At 37.8% G+C, this 20,579-nt stretch overlaps 1 protein-coding gene across 7 annotated transcripts in view; it reads right to left on the bottom strand.

Moving 5' to 3' along the window:
• Positions 1-20,579, bottom strand: part of TPK1 (thiamin pyrophosphokinase 1) — a 356,442-nt gene that overhangs the window by 187,896 nt on the left and 147,967 nt on the right. For all 7 annotated transcript variants that reach the window (XM_024131127.3, XM_055084777.1, XM_055084778.1 and 4 more), the window contains one exon: positions 3,948-4,020. In XM_024131127.3, the coding sequence (XP_023986895.1) occupies positions 3,948-4,020 (73 nt within the window). The remainder of the gene's footprint in view (positions 1-3,947; positions 4,021-20,579) is intronic.

The raw sequence follows: 20,579 nt of genomic DNA, 5'->3' as shown, positions 1-20,579 counted from the left end.
TAGGGGCAGGACAGGAATAAAGATGCAGACATAGAGAATGGACTTGAGGACACGGGGAGGGGTAAGGGTAAGCTGGGACGAAGTGAGAGAGTGGCATGGACATATATACATCACCAAACGTAAAACAGCTAGTGGGAAGCAGCCACATAGCACAGGGAGATCAGCTCAGCACTTTGTGACCACCTAGAGGGGTGGGATAGGGAGGGTGGGAGCGAGATGCAAGAGAGAGGAGATATGGGGATATATGTATATGTATAGCTGATTCACTCTGTCATAAAGCAGAAATTAACATTCCATTGTAAAGCAATTATACTCCAATAAAGATATTAAAAAATTGAAAATTAAAAATATATACTTCTTTGTAAGTTAAGAAGAATAAATAACATTGAAAATATTAAATATTTTAAAAATTAAGTCAATGTATAAAAGTCATAAAATAAACTATTTCTTGTTAAAAAAAAAAGAATGGCATACCATATGCATCAAGGAAGTGGATCACAGGCAGTTGGACTATTACTACATATAATCAACGTTTATTGTATCTATATGTTTAATATTAAAACAGGTTACATGGAGCTATCAGCATGGAAAAATACATTGATAGTTACAAGTCACACTGTCCTTCAGCTGAAATTTCAAATTACGTCTTTGGCATGGATCCAATGGTACATCATTGCTCTCTAAAATATGCAGTTTTCAAACTGCTGCACGTTAACTAACAAGAGGTATAAATTGTATATCTCGGTTCATATCCTGTGGACCATATGGAATTAAGCAGTAGACCAGAGCTTGTCCCCCCGCTTCTTGTCCAAAACCCAAAGGAATAAATAACTAAGGGCTATAGACATAAAAGACTAGTGATTAGGTGGTTGGTATGTAACCTAACTTGAAGCAGGTTATGCATACAGAGACCTAATCGAAGAAAAATCGCTAATGGCTGTTTTCTTCTTTCCTCTTACATATTATTAATTAAAGACTAAGAACGCATTATGATGATATTAAAACATCTTTCTCATTGCCTAACAATCCAGTTTTATCAGTACCAGGTCAGATAGTTTGGTAGCCAGCCTCCACATGGTTACCAATGATCCCTGCCTCCTGATACTGACACCCTTGTGTAGCCTGATCCCACACTGTACCAGGGTTGGTCTTTGTGACTAATAACAACTGGCAGAAGAGATAGTAAGGTGATACATCACTGATGAAATTACATTATAAAAAAGACCACTATTTCTGTCTTGGGCTGGCTCTCTTGCATACATGTTTTCTTTTCCCTCCCTCTTTCCCTGGAAAGCAGCCTGCCATGCTGTGAGCAGCCCAATGGCCAGGAACTGATGTCTCCAACCAAGAGCCAGTAAGAAGTAAGAGCCAGTAAAACCAACCAAGAGCCACAGGAATAATCTTGGAAGAAATTTCTGTAGCCCCAGGGGTGCCTTGAGATGTCGGAAAAACCAGGCTACATTATAACCTCATGAGAAACCTTGAGCCACTACCGCCCTATTAAGTGATTCTCATATTTCTTACCCAGAGACCCTGTACAAGAGAAGAACTGTTTGCTGTTTTAAGCTGCTAAATTTTAGGACAATTTGTTACACAGTAATAACTAACGAATACAGATGGCAAGAACTAGGGTATACTCTGTTTAAAAGCTGACAAACCAACTACTTGGTATTTCAGCATTTTCAGAAATTAAGCAGGCAAACCAAGTAAAAGTTGCGTATAGTCATATAAACCTGGATTTCTCCTATAAGTCAATGATATATCTATTGGGGGAAAAAGTCGTATGAACCCACGTTGGCTACAAATCGACTTTATGATTTTAACAAAACTTTAGCAGTGTAAATTTCTTCCTTATTTTACTTTCTTCAATAGAGCCTCAGTTTTAGCTTCATTGATGATCCAAACCAGGTGGGAAAAAAGTGTATTTTCCACTTTCAGTGGAAATAACCTCCTTTCACTTGTAACAGAGCAGCTTAAAGATTGCCTAAGGTGGAGATAATGGCTTATATGAATTGTGTGTAATGCTGCATTACCTTGTTGTCATTACCATCATTATTAAAACTGCAGCCAAACATTCGCCATGTGCTCCACAGGGCACATCAGCTTATACAAGACATCACTGATGCCCTCTAAGAACAGATCCAAAGAGTTCAAAAGCAGTCAGTTTTCATCGACACATGAAAAAAAAACCAACCTAGATTGTACTACATCAACTTAGAAGCACGCAGTGTAGGAGTTAGAAGGTTCGGTTAATCTTATTTTGCAAGCAAAACCTTAACAAATAGAAGTTAGCTTTGGAGGTTAAGATCACAAGTGAAGCAGGAAATATAAGGGAAATTCATCTAAAGGTATTAACTCAAAATTTTCCTTCACCCCTGAGCCATTCAGAAACAAAAAAAGCTGGCTTCCCATTCTTTCCTGCTATTTCCTCATCCTGTCAGATCGACACTTGCAGTCTTGGCAAGCTGGCAGCACTCAAGAGAGGGAGAGAACAGTCACATCTGGCCAGATCTTCAACTGGTTTCTGAGTCTGTTTGTCCCTGCCTCTCCGGCTGTTCCTTCTGCTTCCGAAAATATGATTAATGTCTATGAATTTGCAAAACTCTGCATTGTAAGCAAGGCTGAGTGCTTTCCATCCCAAGGAGGTTGAGGTATGGAGTTAATGAGAAGTGAGACTGCGGGGAATGAATAGAAACATGCCATTGTTAAAGTAATTGAGCATGAATATCAAACACTGACTTGGGAGCAGTCTTCATTTGCTGATGGAAAGGCTGATCAGCTGGTGGGTAGAAGGGGTGTGCACAGATCTGCATTCACTGCTGGCCCCAGAATTTCCATCACAACAGCCTACACTTTATAACCTCGGTACCTTGTTTCCTCACCTAGATTCATGTTTCCCTTTTTTCTCTTTCTTTTCTTTTTCCTTTTCCCTTCTTTCCTTCTATCCTCCCCTGCCTCCCCCTCCCTCCTTCCTTCTTACAAAAGTTTTCCTCTTTCTTCTTTATGAATTTATCTCATCCATCCCAGAGCCTTATAAAGAATTTAAAGTTTCTTTCAGTAACTGCTGTTTCTTTAAAACATGCACAATTTACTAATGCCCGTTCAGAATAACACGATGATGGTGCTGTAGCTAGAAGAACCGCTGAGGCTATAATTTTCATTTAAAAAACCCTGCATTGTCCTCTAAAGCCAGTGAAAGCTTGAATTATTAATTAGTATAAGACACTCCTCTGTGTCTTTTATCATTCGCAATTAGATCATTTGTATGTTCTTAAGTGGTAAGGCTCTTTGGAAGACGTGCACAATAGTGACAAAATGAACACCTTAATAAGCTGTACATTATTATTAATTTCAAGTTGTAACAAATAGTGTTATTCAGAACAGAGTAGTTCTGTTCTGAATAACACTATTATTTCAGTAATAGTTTCAAGAAAACTAATATTTAAAAAAATAACTTTGGTTCTAATATTCTAGGCACACACCATTAGGGATTTTTATAAAAATTCATTTACAAAGATGTTTTTCATTTACAATAAAATGGACAACATTTAAATGTACATCAATTGGGAACGGGTTAAGTAAAATACAATACATTCATTAAATGAAATTTAAAATGATGTGTGAAAAATACATAATTAATGAGGATATAGACAATATATTTTTAATGAGGCATAAAAACTATAAACTCATTTAAAATATACATGCTTAAAAGACTAAGCATTAATGTTTAACTGATGGTCATAGAAATTCTAAGATTGTGTTCCCACTTGTCATTTTCTAAATTTCCATTTGAATGTGTATGACAATTGTTAGAAAAAAACTTAAGTAACAAAGTAACCAAACAATGAGTTTCTCAATCCCTACACATACACCCAGAAAACCAGGGAAAAAACATAGGAAAAGCAATCATGAGAAAGACCTTAAATATATAAGTGTTAATGGTTTACCTTAATAGCGTAGTATTCTCTAACTTCAGGCCTAATAGAATCAAAGTCTCCACTGATGAATTCAGGCAGAAAGCTGAAAGAAAGAGTACCAAGTAAGTCAACTATTTAAGGCTACTTAGTTGCTAACCTTTAAAAGTATGATTATAAGGACCAGAGAGAAAGCTAATGTACTCAAAAGGAAAAAGAAACAGAGCCTATTTTCAGAGTGAATGGGATGTTACATCTTCTACGCTTAGTTTCCATACAGTATGATTGAGGGCAACTCCACATATCCAACTAATAAGTCAACTTAGTCTATCAGTCAATATTTATCTTGCTTAAAAAAACATATAAAGGGGCTTCCCTGGTGTCGCAGTGGTTAAGAATCCGCCTGCCAACGCAGGGGACGCGGGTTCGAGCCCTGGCCCGGGAAGATCCCACATGCCGTGGAGCAAATAAGCCCATACGCCACAACTACTGAGCCCGTGCTCTAGAGCCCGCGAGCCACAACTACTGATCCCGCGCACCTAGAGCCCATGCTCTGCAACAAGAGAAGCCACCGCAATGAGAAGCCCGCGCACCGCAAAGAAGAGTAACCCCCGCTCGCCGCAGCTAGAGAAAGCCTGCGCTCAGCAATGAAGACCCAACGCAGCCAAAGATAGATAAATAAATAAATAAATAAATAAATTTATTTTAAAAATATATATATAATGATTAAAGAAGATTATTGGTTTAAAAAAAGCTCTCAGTTCAAAACCCTAACACAAAGACTCATAGTCTTTGCATACTACCTTCTACAAGTATATACAAACTTTGACAGTATTTTACCCTTATACCAGTTCAAAACTTCCAGCAGATTTGAACTGAACCAATGATGATGAGGAGGAGGCATTCTTTGTACAGCACGAGTCAGTTCAAAAACATTTTCTAAATATCCTACTGACATATTTCTAGAAATAGGAATCTTCTAGATAGGTCTGCAATACCACAAAGGTCACGGTTACTAAATAAAGAGAGAGAATTCCCCCAAATGGATGTTTCTAATTATATCACTGTTACCTTATTTCTCTTCCCTACCATTTACATTTTTTCAGAACTCATTTTGGAAAACCTACCTTACTGTATCTACATAAGCCATCCTTTACTATTTTTTACATAAAACACTGACATGACCTGGTAGAATTTCTTCCCACTTAAAACACCTAACTGTGGAGAAATAAAACTTCCCTGGACTTCTCAGTGCTCTTGCCAAACGCTCTTGCTTTCTGAGCTTCCGAAGTTCCTATGATACAAAGAAGAGAACAGTTGCTTTCATGTCTTCCAGAAATATTCTGCTCTTCATATACCATAAAAATTAGATCTAGCTTTTTACCTAATTGTTCTGATTCAGAATCATAATATAACTTCTGTATGTCTTCTCAAGATGGCCAAATTGTTACATAAGGAACCAGATTCCTAGTTAAAGGGAGACTGAATATTACTGCTGGGCATTATATGTCAAAAGAGATAAATCCCCAGAACCTAGAGACATCTCTAGGTCATAAAAGCTAAGACACATGGAGCTATGTGGCTCCTGGAGAGATTTTACTGATATAAATTGTTAAATCGGTTGGGGTTAAGATTCAGGCCCATAAAATTTCCACCAGAGACTCTTTCAAGAGGGGATAAGCACAGCTGCCACCTCCCACTTAATAAGTTAAGGGAAAATATATTTCCTTGTCTTTCACATATGGAATATGCAGCTAATAGCACAGGACCATTGACCTATCACTGCATGAGCCAAGGGATAAAAACTAGAGCACAGGAATTGATACAGTATCAAAATATAACTGGAAGTGGTGCAAAAGGCAAGGAAGGCCTTCATATCCAAGAGGAGGTTGATAGGATTCCATGAAAGTTAAATATTTAATACTTGTTTCATCTAACTTTCATTAGAGGTAATAAGAACTCTGACTCAGAGCTTCTTGTATACACATTCAGTATAAAATTAATAAGGAAGATTATTTAAAAACCCATTACTAACCTTGTTCTTTTGTACAATGTTTTTAAGTTCTTACCCCAATTGGAAATAGTACTTCTTAGGTCAACTCTAACTAGTCTATGTTGGACCAACTCTTCTTTGATCTATACATCTTCTTAGGACTAAATGGTTAAGAATTCTACCACAGAGTTCTGTACCATATAAACTGCATAGTTTTGTCTTTTCATTAAACAATGATAGTTACTTGTTAAAATTTTCAATCAATTGATTTCAGAAACATTCACTGAACATCAGCCATGTGCAAAAAACAACAGTTCTCTCAGAATAAGGCAAAACTGGGAAGTAAAATAGGTTTCTAAATCACCTCGCCTGGTTTCAACATCTTCCTACAAACTTTTCTCCTCAAAACGTCCCTACCATAGTATCTATGAATTTCAAAATTTCATTTTATACCTCTTTTGGTAACTCCCTTATATCTTAATTAGGACTAAAGATAGACTATTAGTTCACATCTCTTTTTTTCTTCCTGTTGCAAAAATTAATTCATTTTCAAAGTTTCTTTCAAATGCCTCCACCTACCACCATTCAACCATACACAAGTTAAAACGCATATGGATCACAGAATATTCATGCTTCTTATGATCTGAATGTTTATGTCCCCGCAAAATTCATATTCATATGTTGAAACCCTAACACCTAAATTAGGAGGTGATTAGGTCAAGAGGGTGGAGCCCTCATGAATAGATGAGTGCCCTTATAAGAGAAACCCCAGAAAGCTCTCCCCGCTTCCATCACATGAGGACACAGCAAGAAGACAGCCATCTATAAAATAGGGAACAGACCTCACCATACAGTGAATCTGCTGGCACTCTGACCTAGAACTTCCCAGCCTCCAGAACTGGGAGAAGTAAGTGTTTGTTGTTTATAAACCATGCAGTCTATGGTATTCTGTCATAGCAACTTAAAGGGACTGAGACATTGCTGGAAAGGATAAAAGGAATCATCCCTCCAATACCTCCATTATCCTTTTAAAGGAACTGAAATCTAAGAAGTCAAGTGAGTTTTGTGTGTCAGGTGAGTTTGGCCAGTACTTCACCATGTAAAGCAGTCATTGTAACTTAGGACTCTGGTTCTGTGCAGTCCAAATCACGTGACTTCCTAATAAGACCTATTCTATGTTCCTCCACAAATTTTAGCACCTCAAATATCAAGAATCAATTTGGCAGTTTCCAAATACTACATTTTTTGACAATAAATAAAATGAAAAATAAAAGCTGATAAATGTAGTCAGCTGAACATCTATCCCCTAGGATATATCATCTTAAAGAGCATTAGATATTTTTCTTACTCTGCAATTAACGAAGGAAAGCAATCGTGTAAATTCACTTATATATTCATGTAAAATATTAACAGGAAAACAAATTATATAAATAAAAGATAACCAACTTCAGTAAATTTTTAATATAATTTTCTCCAGTATAACACAGATGCTTTTATTTATTTATTTATTTATTTATTTATTTTCCGGTATGCGGGCCTCTCACTGTTGTGGCCTTTCCCATTGCGGAGCACAGGCTCCGGACACGCAAGCTCAGTGACCATGGCTCACGGGCACAGCCGCTCCGCGGCATGTGGGATCTTCCCGGACCGGAGCATGAACCCGTGTCCCCTGCTTCGGCAGGCGGATTCTCAACCACTGCGCCACCAGGGAAGCCCCAACACAGATGCTTTTAAAATGAATGAGGATGAATGGATAAAGAAGATGTGGCACATATATACAATGGAATATTACTCAGCCATAAAAAGAAATGAAACTGAGTTATTTATAATGAGGTGGATAGACCTGGAGTCTGTCATACAGAGTGAAGTAAGTCAGAAGGAGAAAAACAAATACCGTATGCTAACACATATATATGGAATCTAAGAAAAAAAAATGTCATGAAGAGATTAATGGTAGGACAGGAATAAAACACAGACCTACTAGAGCATGGACTTGAGGACATGGGGAGGGGGAAGGGTAAGCTGTGACGAAGTGAGAGAGTGGCAGGGACATATATGCACTACCAAATGTAAATTAGATAGCTAGTGGGAAGCTGCCGCATAGCACAGGGAGATCACCTCTGTGCTTTGTGACCACGAGAGGGGTGGGATAGGGAGGGTGGGAGGGAGGGAGACGCAAGAGGGAAGAGATATGGGAACATATGTATATGTATAACTGATTCACTTTGTTGTAAAGGAGAAACTAACACACTATTGTAAAACAGTTATACTCCAATAAAGATGTTAAAAAAAATAAAAAATAAAAAAAATAAAATGAATGAGGATGCTTATTTCTAAAAAGACTCATAGCAAAAACATACCTGGTATACATGCTGAGATAACTAAAATAATTATAACATCTCCTGATATAATACACTAGTTTTTGAATCTTCCTGAAATGTGCTTTTGGATGTTGCAATTAAAAGCCCATCTAACATGTTCTGAGGCACCTGGGCATTCTGAAGAGGTACTTATTGGGGATGACACTTCACAGATGTAGAGGAACTATATTATGATATAAAAGACAGTGTATACAGAAGATAATTTTCAAAACTATTTGGAGACTGACTGCACATAGCAACTGATGAAGAGTAATGGATTTGTATCACCAGTGATCACATTTCTGTCTACTGTTGATGTACATCACAGTAGACCACAGTGGACCTCTTCTTGGTATCCTCAGTCTACCAGCACGGACTCGTTAGTATTAAAAGGTGTTACAAACTCTACAAAAATGGCATAGACTCTCGATATTTATATTTTAAATATTACTGCACTTGCTACTCACTAATGACAACATAAGAGATCAAAAAGAGTTGAGATTAATTCATGAGCTAAACTTCCAACACATGTAATAACTGAGAGAAAGGTTGACACATATAGAAGATATACTTAACCATGGTGTGTTACAACACAATTACTTTCTTTCATAAGACATTTGCTGACCACAGAGCCTTCTTTGCTCCCAAAGAAGATACAACCACTCCCTTCCAACTTCCATAGCAGTGAATCTCTTACTTTCCATTTCATTTTAAGCAATTTCTGTAAATGTCTTTTAGCTTCTTCTAGACAAAGTTCTTGGAGCAGGAGCTCTCTGATTGGTCTTGGTTTTCCCCAAAGCACCAAGTACACGGATGGTGACAATCACGTCATAAAGTGAAAAGGCAGAGGAGGAGAAGCAGGAGGGATGAGGGGATGAAAGAAAGAGAAGTGGGAGTAGGAGGGAAAAGGAGAAAAAGGAAGAGGGTCGGGGGAAGAAAGTAGGACAAAAGGAGGAAGGCAGCAGCGTGAGGAGAGGGGAGGGAAAGAGTGGAGAGGAGGAAGTAGAAAAAAATAGTAAAAAGGGAAGAAAAAGGCCAGGAGAGGGAACGAAGGGGAAGAGGGAAGTGGAAAAGAACAAGGAAAGAAACCTTTAATATGAACTTATTATTATGCCTGCGCCCTAATCTTAGCTTGTCCAAATTATTTAACTTTTCTGAGCCTCATTTCGTCTTAGGTAAAATGAGGATAATTTGGAGTGGTTGTGAGGATTAAGAGTTAATATATGTAAAGGACTCAGAAAACGCCTGGCACACAGTAAGCAGGATTTGAGCCATTCGGCTAAAATAAAAGTTACTACTAGAGAAGCTAAGTAACTTGTCCGAGGTTAGAAGGCTAATAAGAGCTAGAAGCAAATTTCACACCCAGGCAGCACCGTCTTTATTCTCTAACAGCTGTGTCTACAGCCTCCCAGATACATGCGTTTACGAAATGGAGTAAGAGTTTCTTATGGAGAAAGTTCTCTACATAACTGCATTATTCCCCTCCTGATTTTATTAATCAGTGTTAATTTGGTCAACCTGTAGATATTAGAAAAGTATCACTGAGGCAGAAGGAAAGAAGGATTTGTGCTCATTGCTAAATAAAGGATAGGATATCTTGATTAAAGGAATATGTCAGGAGGAGAAATTTTGAGAACATTGTTGAGAAAGAATATGGCTCCAGATACAAGAAAAAATAATAGTATCCAATGTAAAGAAACAGGAATTGATCATTCAAAGGTTTGAGCTAATAGTCTCTGCAAAACTGCATAACTTAATTAATAGGCAGGAAAAAAACAAGGGTGATCTAAAATACAATAAGTAAAAACATTACCACATTTTGACTGTGTTTATAGATACAATCAGATTATTTTACTAAGTCCCTAATACCATAAAGGTATCAAAGATATTTAAATACAGACGGTCCCTGACTTACAATGGTTCAATTTAAGATTTTTCGACTTTAAGTGGTGTGAAAGCAATATGCATTTAGTAGAAATCACACCTCAAATTTTGAATTTTAATCTCTTCCCAAGCTAGTGACATGACATACTCTCTTGGAGATGCTGGGCAGCCACAGGATCACAAGGGTAAACAACTGACACACAATAATTCTCTTTCTCATTTGCAGTACCGTACTCAATAAATTACGTGAGACATTCAACACTTTATTATAAAATAGACTTTGTGTTAGATGATTTTGCCCAACTGTAGGCTAATGTAAGTGTTCTCTGAGTTGAAGGATTACCTTGCCTGGCGTAGGAAAATTTTCTTGCTACACTTCCATTAGAATATGCAACTTAACTTCTCACAAAATCTTGGCCCTTATTTGAAATCTGCCCTACTTGTATATCCAGCCAGAGCTGCATGGTAATCAAGCAGCAGTGTGAGTACCAAGTTACTCCATACCATAAGCTATCAATCCCTAGGTACGCTCTGCTTACGCTTCTAGGTTTATGATTTATTTTAATGAATAGAGAAGTGGTAAAGAGAGGCACAATTATGAAATCATATGAGGCTTCGTGAAAGCATATTTCATTCTAGGCAGGAAACAAACAAACAAATGAATAATTCAGTTCTGGAAGTGAGCACGCTAACTCAAAATAAACAATGCAAATGTTATGGATCAGTAACAAGTTAAAATATATGGACAGCTACTACTGCCCATGCTATGAGAATTACCTCTCACTGTAACAACTGGGAAAATCAGACAAAATATGTTAAACAATGGTATTCAGAAAGTGGAAAGCAGGCAGCTCAGGACAGCTGCTGTTAAAAAAAGGGAAACAGGGCTTCCCTGGTGGAGCAGTGGTTGAGAGTCCGCCTGCCGATGCAGGGGACGAGGGAAACCAATAAGATGAGCCCCTATTATTCCTCAGCTTTCTTTCTGAAGGCAATTTCTATCTCAGAGCACAATGAGGGAAAACTCAGAGACCTGCGGCCTCCCTAACTTGAGGAGACCAAGATTAATTTTAAGGAAAGGTAAAGAGCTTGAAAATGCAGAAAATGGAACCATACAGAGAAAGAGAGCTCTAGAAAGCCTCACTCCTGGTGAGGATGCTATGAAGACTGCTGAAACGGTAATAAAGGATTTAGAATTTACATAAACTTAGTTGATAAAGCAGTGGCAGGGTTTGAGAGGACTGACTCCAATTTTGCAAGATGTTCCACTGTGGGTAAAACGCTATCGAACAGCACTGCATGCTACAGAGAAGCCATTCACGAAAGGAAGAGTCCATTGCTGTGGCAAACTTCATGGCTGTCTTACTTTAAGAAATGGCCACAGTCATGCCAGCGTTCAGCCGCCACCACCCTCCTCGGTCAGCAGCCATCACCACTGAGGCAAGACCCCCCCACCAGCAAAAAGATTATGAGTCGCTGAAGGCTTAGATGATGGCTAGCATTTTTTAGCAAAAGAAATTTTTTTATTTAAGATATATACATTGTATTTTAAGACATAAGGCTATTGTGCACTTAATAGACTACAGTGTAGTGTAAACATAATTTTTATATGCACTGGGAAACTAAGAAATCCATGCGACTTGCTTTATTACAACATTTGCTTTATTGCAGTGCTCTGGAACCAAACTCACAGTATCTCTGAGGTATGCCTGCATGTACAGAACACTCCAGCCTACAACAGCAGGTATGTACATTCTTTTTCAACTGCACATGGAATATTCTTCAAAAGAGACCATATTTCTAGGCCAGGGGTCAGCAAATTGTTTTCTTAAGGACCCAGATAGTCAGTATTTTAGCTTCTGTGGACTATAATGTCTCTGTCTCAACTACTTAACTCTGTCATGATAGCAAGAGAGCAGCTGTAGAAAGGAGGAAAACAACGGGCACTGCTGTGTTCCAATAGAACTTTACTTCTAGGCAGCGGACCTGCAAGCTATAGTTTGCCAACTCCTGATATGAGCCAAAAATAAGACTTAACAGAGGTAATGGGACTGACATCATACAAGTATGTTCCATGACACACAATATTCTTTCTTTTCTCACTTGCTCAAAATCATCAACTGTAAATCAGTACACTTCCTGGAATGAAGTATGATCACTAAGAGAATAAGCTATTTGAGACTTCACAATCTCCATTTATACACAGAATGAAATTGTTATTAATTAAAAATCAATCATATGTCATTAAAGTCGCTTGTGGATTTCAATTTCTCTAAATATATTTTATCCGACTTATAATTCACACTAGCGTAATTGCCCCACTAAATTATATAATTATGTATTATATTTAACATTTATTTATATATACATAATGCAAATAGAACCAATTTAATTTTATAATATTTTATAGTTCAGGTGCACCTCAAATTTTGAAAAATATACATTTTAGAAAATAATTTTCTCATTGACAAATGTATCATTTCAACTGTGAATCAAGACCCAAAGTGTTACAGTGAACATTATTCTTTTTTTTTTTTTTTTTTTTATTTATTTATTTTTTTTTGTGGTACGCGGGCCTCTCACTGCTGCGGCCTCTCCCGTTGCGGAGCACAGGCTCCGGACGCGCAGGCTCAGCGGCCATGGCTCACGGGCCCAGCCGCTCCGCGGCACGTGGGATCTTCCCGGACCGGGGCACGAACCCGCGTCCCCTGCATCGGCAGGCGGACTCTCAACCACTGCGCCACCAGGGAAGCCCGAACATTATTCTTTAAAGTAATAATTTAACAGCAATTTTATATATCACATGTTTAATCAAAAAGCTTAATATTTAGTATAACATTTGGTAAGACGCTACTACAATTGTACCAAGCATATATCAGATGCTACTTCAGAAATCACTTTACTGCCTCCCAATGCTGGCAGTTTAATGTTATACACGCAGGTGGTGAAATGTGTTGTCGGTGGCCTTCGTGACACATGGGAATGGATTTTCTCGACACAGAAGGATAAATTGGGTCCTCCCTTGTGGCTTGCTAGATTTTCAAAGCTCAGATAACACTACATAACCAACCAGTAGTTTCGGGAGTGAGACTATTTTCATTCCAGAGAACCAGTTTACATGTTTAATTAATGACCTGTCTAGTTGGCACCAAAGAAGGACGAGATATAAAGAAGAAAAAAATAATAAATTCAACAGCAAAATCTAAGGCAAGAAGATTTCAGAAGAGAAGTAGTTTTAAAATTTAATATCAACTCTATGCCCAAAACGTACTGCTTCCTTTGCTCCACAAAGAGTTGAGGAAAGATGAAAACACTAAGAAATGAGAACGACAGAAGCAAAATTTATACAATATTTACACTAAAAATATGGAGACCAGAGTCTGCACATACTGAATCACATAATACACATCAAAGACAATAAACAAGTCATCAAAAAAATTTTTATATATTGCATATAACCTAGCAAGTTTCCTCTGAGGTGAATGATGTGTCAAGACCTAAATAAGAGTTTTTGTGAAAAGACAGTTTTTCGACTAAATCATATTTATACAGTGGGTTTCCAGAAAACAAAATTTATAATATAAACTACACTCAAGCACATAGCGTCTTGTCATTTTATTCACTTTCATCATTCCTGCAAGATGCTATTCTTAAAAGACTCATTATCAAGTTTTAGGATGGAAATGAGGTTCTTGGATAAGAGATAGAGAGACTGGGTCACGATTTATACAGTGCTAACTGCTGCCCAACTATGCACATGGCGAGTACAATGATTTAGTGTGAAACTCTTCTAACAAGGCACCACATTTGAGGAACATCTATTCCTGAGACTGACTAGTCATTAAGGCATCTATAAAATGGTTCGACCCATCTTTTGAAACTTCTCTCTCAACATTCTCCATAAAAAGAAACAATTTTAATTTTGAAAGACTAAAATCAATATTTAAGTCTCAGAAATTTGATTTCATCTTAATACCACTGGTTAAGACAAAATCATAAGAACTAGAGTTTTAGACAGTTGGAGTTTGAGATTACAGAATATTTCAGTGCCCAAGTTCAGCTGAAAGTTGTAAATGCAGAGAGAGCGCTGAGGAGAGGTCAGAGGTAAAATTATACACTCGTGAATCTTCCATATATGGGCTACTTAATTTATCAAAGATTTATTAAATATATACAATGTGTGCCACGCTGCAGATGCCAAAGTTACAGATGCAAACAGTTCAAAGTCTAAGCATGGATATTATAGAAGAGAATCACTGACACTCCGTCAAGCACAGAATGCAACAGAAGAACACAGACTTGCCGGACTAGGGAGCTGGCCAGTCAGAGAAACGGAAGCCAAGGCTTGATAACAGGTGATCCTGCATGAAAAGTTATCAATAAGTGAGATCATGACAAGAGGATGAGAGAGAAACATAATGCCCGCATTCAGGCAATGAAAAGACAAAAAGTCGGAAGAGGTGAAAGAAAAGTTAGGAAGTGAAGGAAAAGCATGTATATACTCCACGAAGTCACTTCCTCATTTCTTAGATGACAGCTGATTTGTCTTTCAGTCACCTGCATTCACATGTGGCTGGCGATGTTACCATCTTTAAAACACAGGAGAATGACTTAGTGCCTCTTTTAGCTTCAGAACAGGGCTTTGCACGCTAAATGCAATAAAAGTTGTACAATTAAATATTTCCTCTGGCTCTTAGTATTAGGTCACTTTCCCCTCCTGCCCTTTTCTGTAATTACTTATTTTCCAAAAGTGGTGAGGAGAGGAAAGGAATGAGAGAGGTTATTTGAATAGAAAGTAAGCTATGGGATTATTTTCCTAGAAGGCAGTAGTGGTAGGGGTGCAAGGCAATGCCAGAAAATGCTATGTATATTGAGGGGAATCATGCTAAGCTTGATATAATGCAGAGTGGAAGGCTTCATCTTGTCTTATTTACAAACATGAAAGAGCCCCGAAGCATATATACGGGTTAATGCCAATTCTTCACCTTAATATAAAAGGCTAGCTCACTGAGAGTGACTTACTTTGTGTAATTTATTTGCTTTACGCTTCTCTCTGTGATTCAGTGGAGATATAATACACAGAATTCAATAAATACAGCTGGTGATAAATGCCATTAGGGTCACTAATAGGTTGTCTGCTCCTCCCAAATTTTCCAAAGCCAAGCATAATAAGCTGCCTAGCTAACCATTCTGCTAGTATAATGTTTTTAATTCTTATTCTTCCTTTTTCCCCACAGCTTCCCTCATAGCAGGAATTAAACCTTATTTAAGAAAATGACAGAAGAATTTAAGGCATATGCTGACCTGCTAAAGTAAACACTGCATTTCCTATCCTTGCAAATTTCTGTTTTTACCTCGCTGCTTCTATCCATTATACATGAATGTGTGAACCATTACCCTGAAAGACAGGGACTAGAGCTCAGGAAGTTCTCTACAGCACTTAGTAATGATTTCTGTCTTATAGGAATCGGAAAGAATTGATAATCTGATGATAATGGCTTAGGTATAGGTTACCTTGAAATCGTAAAATCATTAGAAGGTATTAACAAATGTAAAAAGCATGTTATGGAAAACATTTAGAAGAAATATAAAAGACAAAGGGTGACCATCCACGTTCAAATAAAGTTGACACCAACAGTTGATTCAAATAGAAATAAAATCAAATAGGAAAAATCAAAGATATGATACAAAAAGAAGGAATTTAAATGTGTTAATGTGTGTGTATATATAATTTATCATCATTATACAGGTATGTATGTGTATATATAGCTTTTACATTTTCAATCTTCAAAGCTTCCATATTGCTATATTGCTAAATCTAATGATCAATTCTCCCATGTTACTTTATCCATCAGAAGCACGTAACAGAACTGATTACTCTCTATTCCTTGATCCCCTTTCTTCATTTGATTTAAGAACTATGGTTTCCTGGTTTTCCCTGTAAGTCACTGGTTACTCCTGCTCTGTCTCCATGATAGTTCTTACACTTCACTTGGATTTAACACTGGAGTGCCCACAGCTCAGTCCCTGGACCTCTTTCCTCTTCTGTCTGCACTTACTACTAGGTTATCTTACCGAGTCGTTTGGTCTTAAATGCCCTCTGTATACTGATGGCTCTGAAGCTTATACGTTCCCTCAACTCCAGACTCAGGTATTGAACATTCTACTCAACATAAGATATATAACAAACACCTCAAACTCCACACATGTATCACTGAATCTCTGCTCCTTTCCCCACCAACACTGTCCTCTTTCAGTCTTCCAAATCTCATTAAACGAAAAATCAATCTTCTCTAGTTGTTCAGGCCAAAATCCTTAGACTCATCCCTGATTCTTCTCTTTTCCTCTTCATAACTGGTTTGTCAGCAAGTTCTATAGACTCTTCTTGCAGAATGTATTCTGAATCTTGCTCTTTCTTACCATCTTCCAAGCTAGAATGCTGATAAGACAGCGTAAACCAATCCTCTGCTCAATACTGCCCAACGGCTTCCCGTCTCACCGAGAGTAAATCATTAGCATTACCTACAAAGGCCCTACAAGATGTACCCTCCGTTAACTTTCTAACCACTCTCCCTCTAATGAGCTTCCCCCTCATACCTGTGGCAGACGGTTTGCAAAATTATCCATAAGTATTTTCCCCCTCCATCTATACTCCTTTTTAAGGTGACTTTCCAGATCCTCCCATCAAGAGGTGCTAACACAAGCCTATTTCTCCCCCACTTGAATCTGTACTAACCTGGTGACTTACTGTGATTGCCAAAATACAGTGGAAATGATGATGGCTTGGCAGTTATGAACCAAGGCCTCCAATGGAGCTGCAGCCTTCCCTTTGCTCTCCCGGAACCCTCCCCTGTCGCCATGAGAAGAATTGTGGGCAAGCCTGAGGCTGAAGGATGGAGGGTAAGACAGAAGAGTCAGGTGACCCAGGTTATAGGCAGCCAACCTCCAAACACGTGAGCAAGTCCTGTCTCCAAGCTAACATCGTGAGCAGAAGTACCTACCCAACCCACATGACTGACGCGAGTGAGCCCAGATCTGCCTAGCTGTCCCTAGGATTGGAAACAACAATAAATCATTGTTGTTTAAAGCCACTAAATTTTGTGGTGGTGTGTTATTAAATGACACGGTTCTCAGGCATCCGACTGTCCACACCGCATTCCCTCTGCTGACACTGCTCTTCCTGTGGATTCCAAGCGGCCCGCTTCCCCTCCTACAGGTCTTAACTCAGAAGTCACATTCTCAGTGAGGCCTCTTCCCTTTAATTGCTCCACCCTACCGTAGAATATGCTACCCCTTCTCCTGCTTTTCTGTCCTCTGTATCACTAGTAACATACTTTGTATTTTCATTATTTATCTGACACCTTGTCTAACTCCATGAAACTTCAAGGAAATCAGGCATTCTGTGCCCTGCTGCATCCCCAATTCCTACAATAATGTCTTCCATATGGAATGACTGTATAATACAAAACATGCTAAAATAACAATTGAACATAATTTCCTGCATCACACAGCAATAAATTAACAAAGCTGGCAAGAGTGGAGAGAAATGTATATGATCTCACATTGTTGATAAAAGCACAGATAAGCACAAATATTCTGGAAAGCAAACTATCAACTTGAATTTAAATTTTTTAATTCGTAAGTTTTGACCTCATATCTAAATTCCCAGGAATCTATTTTAAGAGCCAGGGACTTGTACAAAGTTTTACTTACAAAACTTATCTAAGTTTTACTCATCAGAGTTATAAAAAATTATGAACAATAAATAAACATTCTTGCTATATGGAGAATGGTTGATAAATAAGAACATAACAAAATTTATATTTAATGACATGATAATGTATTCACAATACAATGTTGATAAAACAGGTATGATATAAAATAATATATGCATAAAAATTCCTATTTTATTACATATGCACACATATTTACACTCAACAAGAGAAACAAGCTTAGAAAAATAAGAAATTGAAAAAAGTGTGTAAAAATATGTAAGAATCTAGGTGATTTCAGGTAATTTTTATTTTTCACTTTGTATTGTCCTGTATTCTCCAAGTTCACTGTAATGAACTTGAATTACTTCTGTAAGTGGGAGGGTGGGTTGGGGTAGGGGAGAATGTGCCTTTAAAGAAAAAAAAAGAATATATAAAGGTAAAAACAAAAAACCAAAGGCAAATACTAAATAATTCAGATTTGATTCATTTAAACTAATTTATTTTTGTATTGTTATTATTTGTAATTATGACTACTTTAAAAAGCACTTGAATACAGTTTTGTTTAAAATTGAACAACTAAGGACAGTTTGGTTCAGACTTCTGTTGTATGGTTTGGCTAAAATCTCTAGTTTTGGTAACTTCCGCCACCTGTATCCTAACATGATTCCATCCTACTAAAAGCATGAGAATGCATCAGTGCAGTGCAAGACGATCACTGCTTTCTCCCAGTGTATCAGAAGTATACTTCAGAGAACAACTGCCACACAGAGGAAAGTCACTATGAACACCCTATCACTGGTAATAGGGCTCATAAGGCTACACCATTATGTGAAAATGTCCTTTCCACTGACTGATGTAATGCTAAGATGACAGAAACTATAGTTGTTTTTCTTGTTCCTAACACATGGAACTGCTCTCCAGTTACTAATAACCTGCTAATTTACAGCCTAGCAGGAAAAAAATTAAATACACGCTAGAGGCCGCTAGTGATAAATAAGTGAATTTTGCATGAAGGAAAAAACATGATGATAGTTGTACAAAGAAGACTGCATTCTAAGCTTCTCAGCTTCAGCTGCCTTTTTAAATACTATGCTTCAAGTCAGAAAACATTTTTTTCCTGTATATAAATTTGTCAATATTTTTTAATAAAGGAATACAACTGAAAAAATGTCATCTAAAAAAGACAAACCAAGGAAATTCTGTAAAAAAAAAAATCACTATATTATTGTATTTTTAAAGCAAAACTGTGCTCTCAAATAATGAAACCTTTTTACATATTACAAATCAAAAAAAAATTGTATTCTCTTAAACTCAATTGTCACAAAGATCCAGATCAGGTAAAGAAATACCTATGTTGTGCAATGTAGTTTGTCTTAGTAACGTTTCATTAAGAGAAACTTGTTTTTAAACGCAAAACGTATCTTTAAAAAATTACCACCCCCCAGAAAAATCATTAATCCTGAGTGGGATTTAAAAGAGTTCACTTAGAAAAAAAAATATGATAACATGAAGTCAGGGAAAATACACAGAATCCTCTGATTACAAGTTTATATAAAATTAAGGAAGTGTACATGGTACACTTTTTTTAAAAACTTGGGAAGACCATTATTAAATTTCTCTGAATGCATGAAAGGTATTTTCATATGCATGACAGGTAACCATTTAATTCACTGTCATTAGGACCAGGAAGAATAAAAAAAAAAATCTCATAACTTGGGGTATTTTACATGACACTAAACATTAAGGTTGGGAGGTGCATTGGAATGAAAAGTATGAAGGAGACTGATAAAGACCACTAGACTGTCCTAGGGCATGATGGCAACCAAAGAAAGATGTTGTGGATGGGTATCCAGAGGAAACACTTGGTTTTGTTTATCTGTATTTGCATTTGGCTCTTTCTACCCCTGTTTACAGAAACTGACATGTTGTGAGTCTTGATGCTAGGCACAGCCCACTCCAGAAACAGACAGGATTCCCACCACCTTGAGAAACAAGGGCATGGGCAGATATTCCCTTAACCACGTCCACTTGGTCAGTCAATCATGTGCTCTTACGCAAGAAACGAGAGACTGTTGAGAATTTATCTGCAGCACGCAGTGCTGGGCTCACAGAGGCTGACTGCAAGCCTCTTCTTGTTCTTAGAACACAAACATAGCTGTAGATCTGGTTTCCAGCGTCCTGCCTACTTCCCAAGCCCAACCCCCTCAGGCTTCTCACTTATTCTGTCAATTATAATACGTTTGCAGAGTTTTTTTGTTGTTGTGTAAATTGGTCAGAGTTTTTTTCTGTTCTTTACAACCAAGAACCCAGGGACACAAAAAATTTAAATAAAAAGAAACGGAATTGAGTTATCTGTAGTGAGGTGGATGGACCTAGAGTCTGTCATACAGAGTGAACAGTCAGAGAAAAACAAATACCATATGCTAACACATATATATGGAATCTAAAAAAAAAAAAAAATGGTCATGAAGAACCAAGGGACAAGACAGGAATAAAGACACAGACCTAGGGCTTCCCTGGTGGTGCAGTGGTTGAGAGTCCACCTGCTGATGCAGGGACACGGGTTCGTGCCCCGGTCTGGGAAGATCCCACATGCCGCGGAGCGGCTGGGCCCGTGAGCCATGGCCGCTGAGCCTGTGCGTCCGGAGCCTGTGCCCCGCAACGGGAGAGGCCACGACAGTGAGAGGCCCGCGTACCGCAAAAAAAAAAAAAAAGG

Source organism: Physeter macrocephalus, chromosome 5 (assembly GCF_002837175.3).
Source record: "Physeter macrocephalus isolate SW-GA chromosome 5, ASM283717v5, whole genome shotgun sequence".
Lineage (NCBI taxonomy): Eukaryota > Metazoa > Chordata > Mammalia > Artiodactyla > Physeteridae > Physeter > Physeter macrocephalus.
Note: the sequence above shows the minus strand (reverse complement) of the source record. Positions and strands in the feature narration are given on the sequence as shown.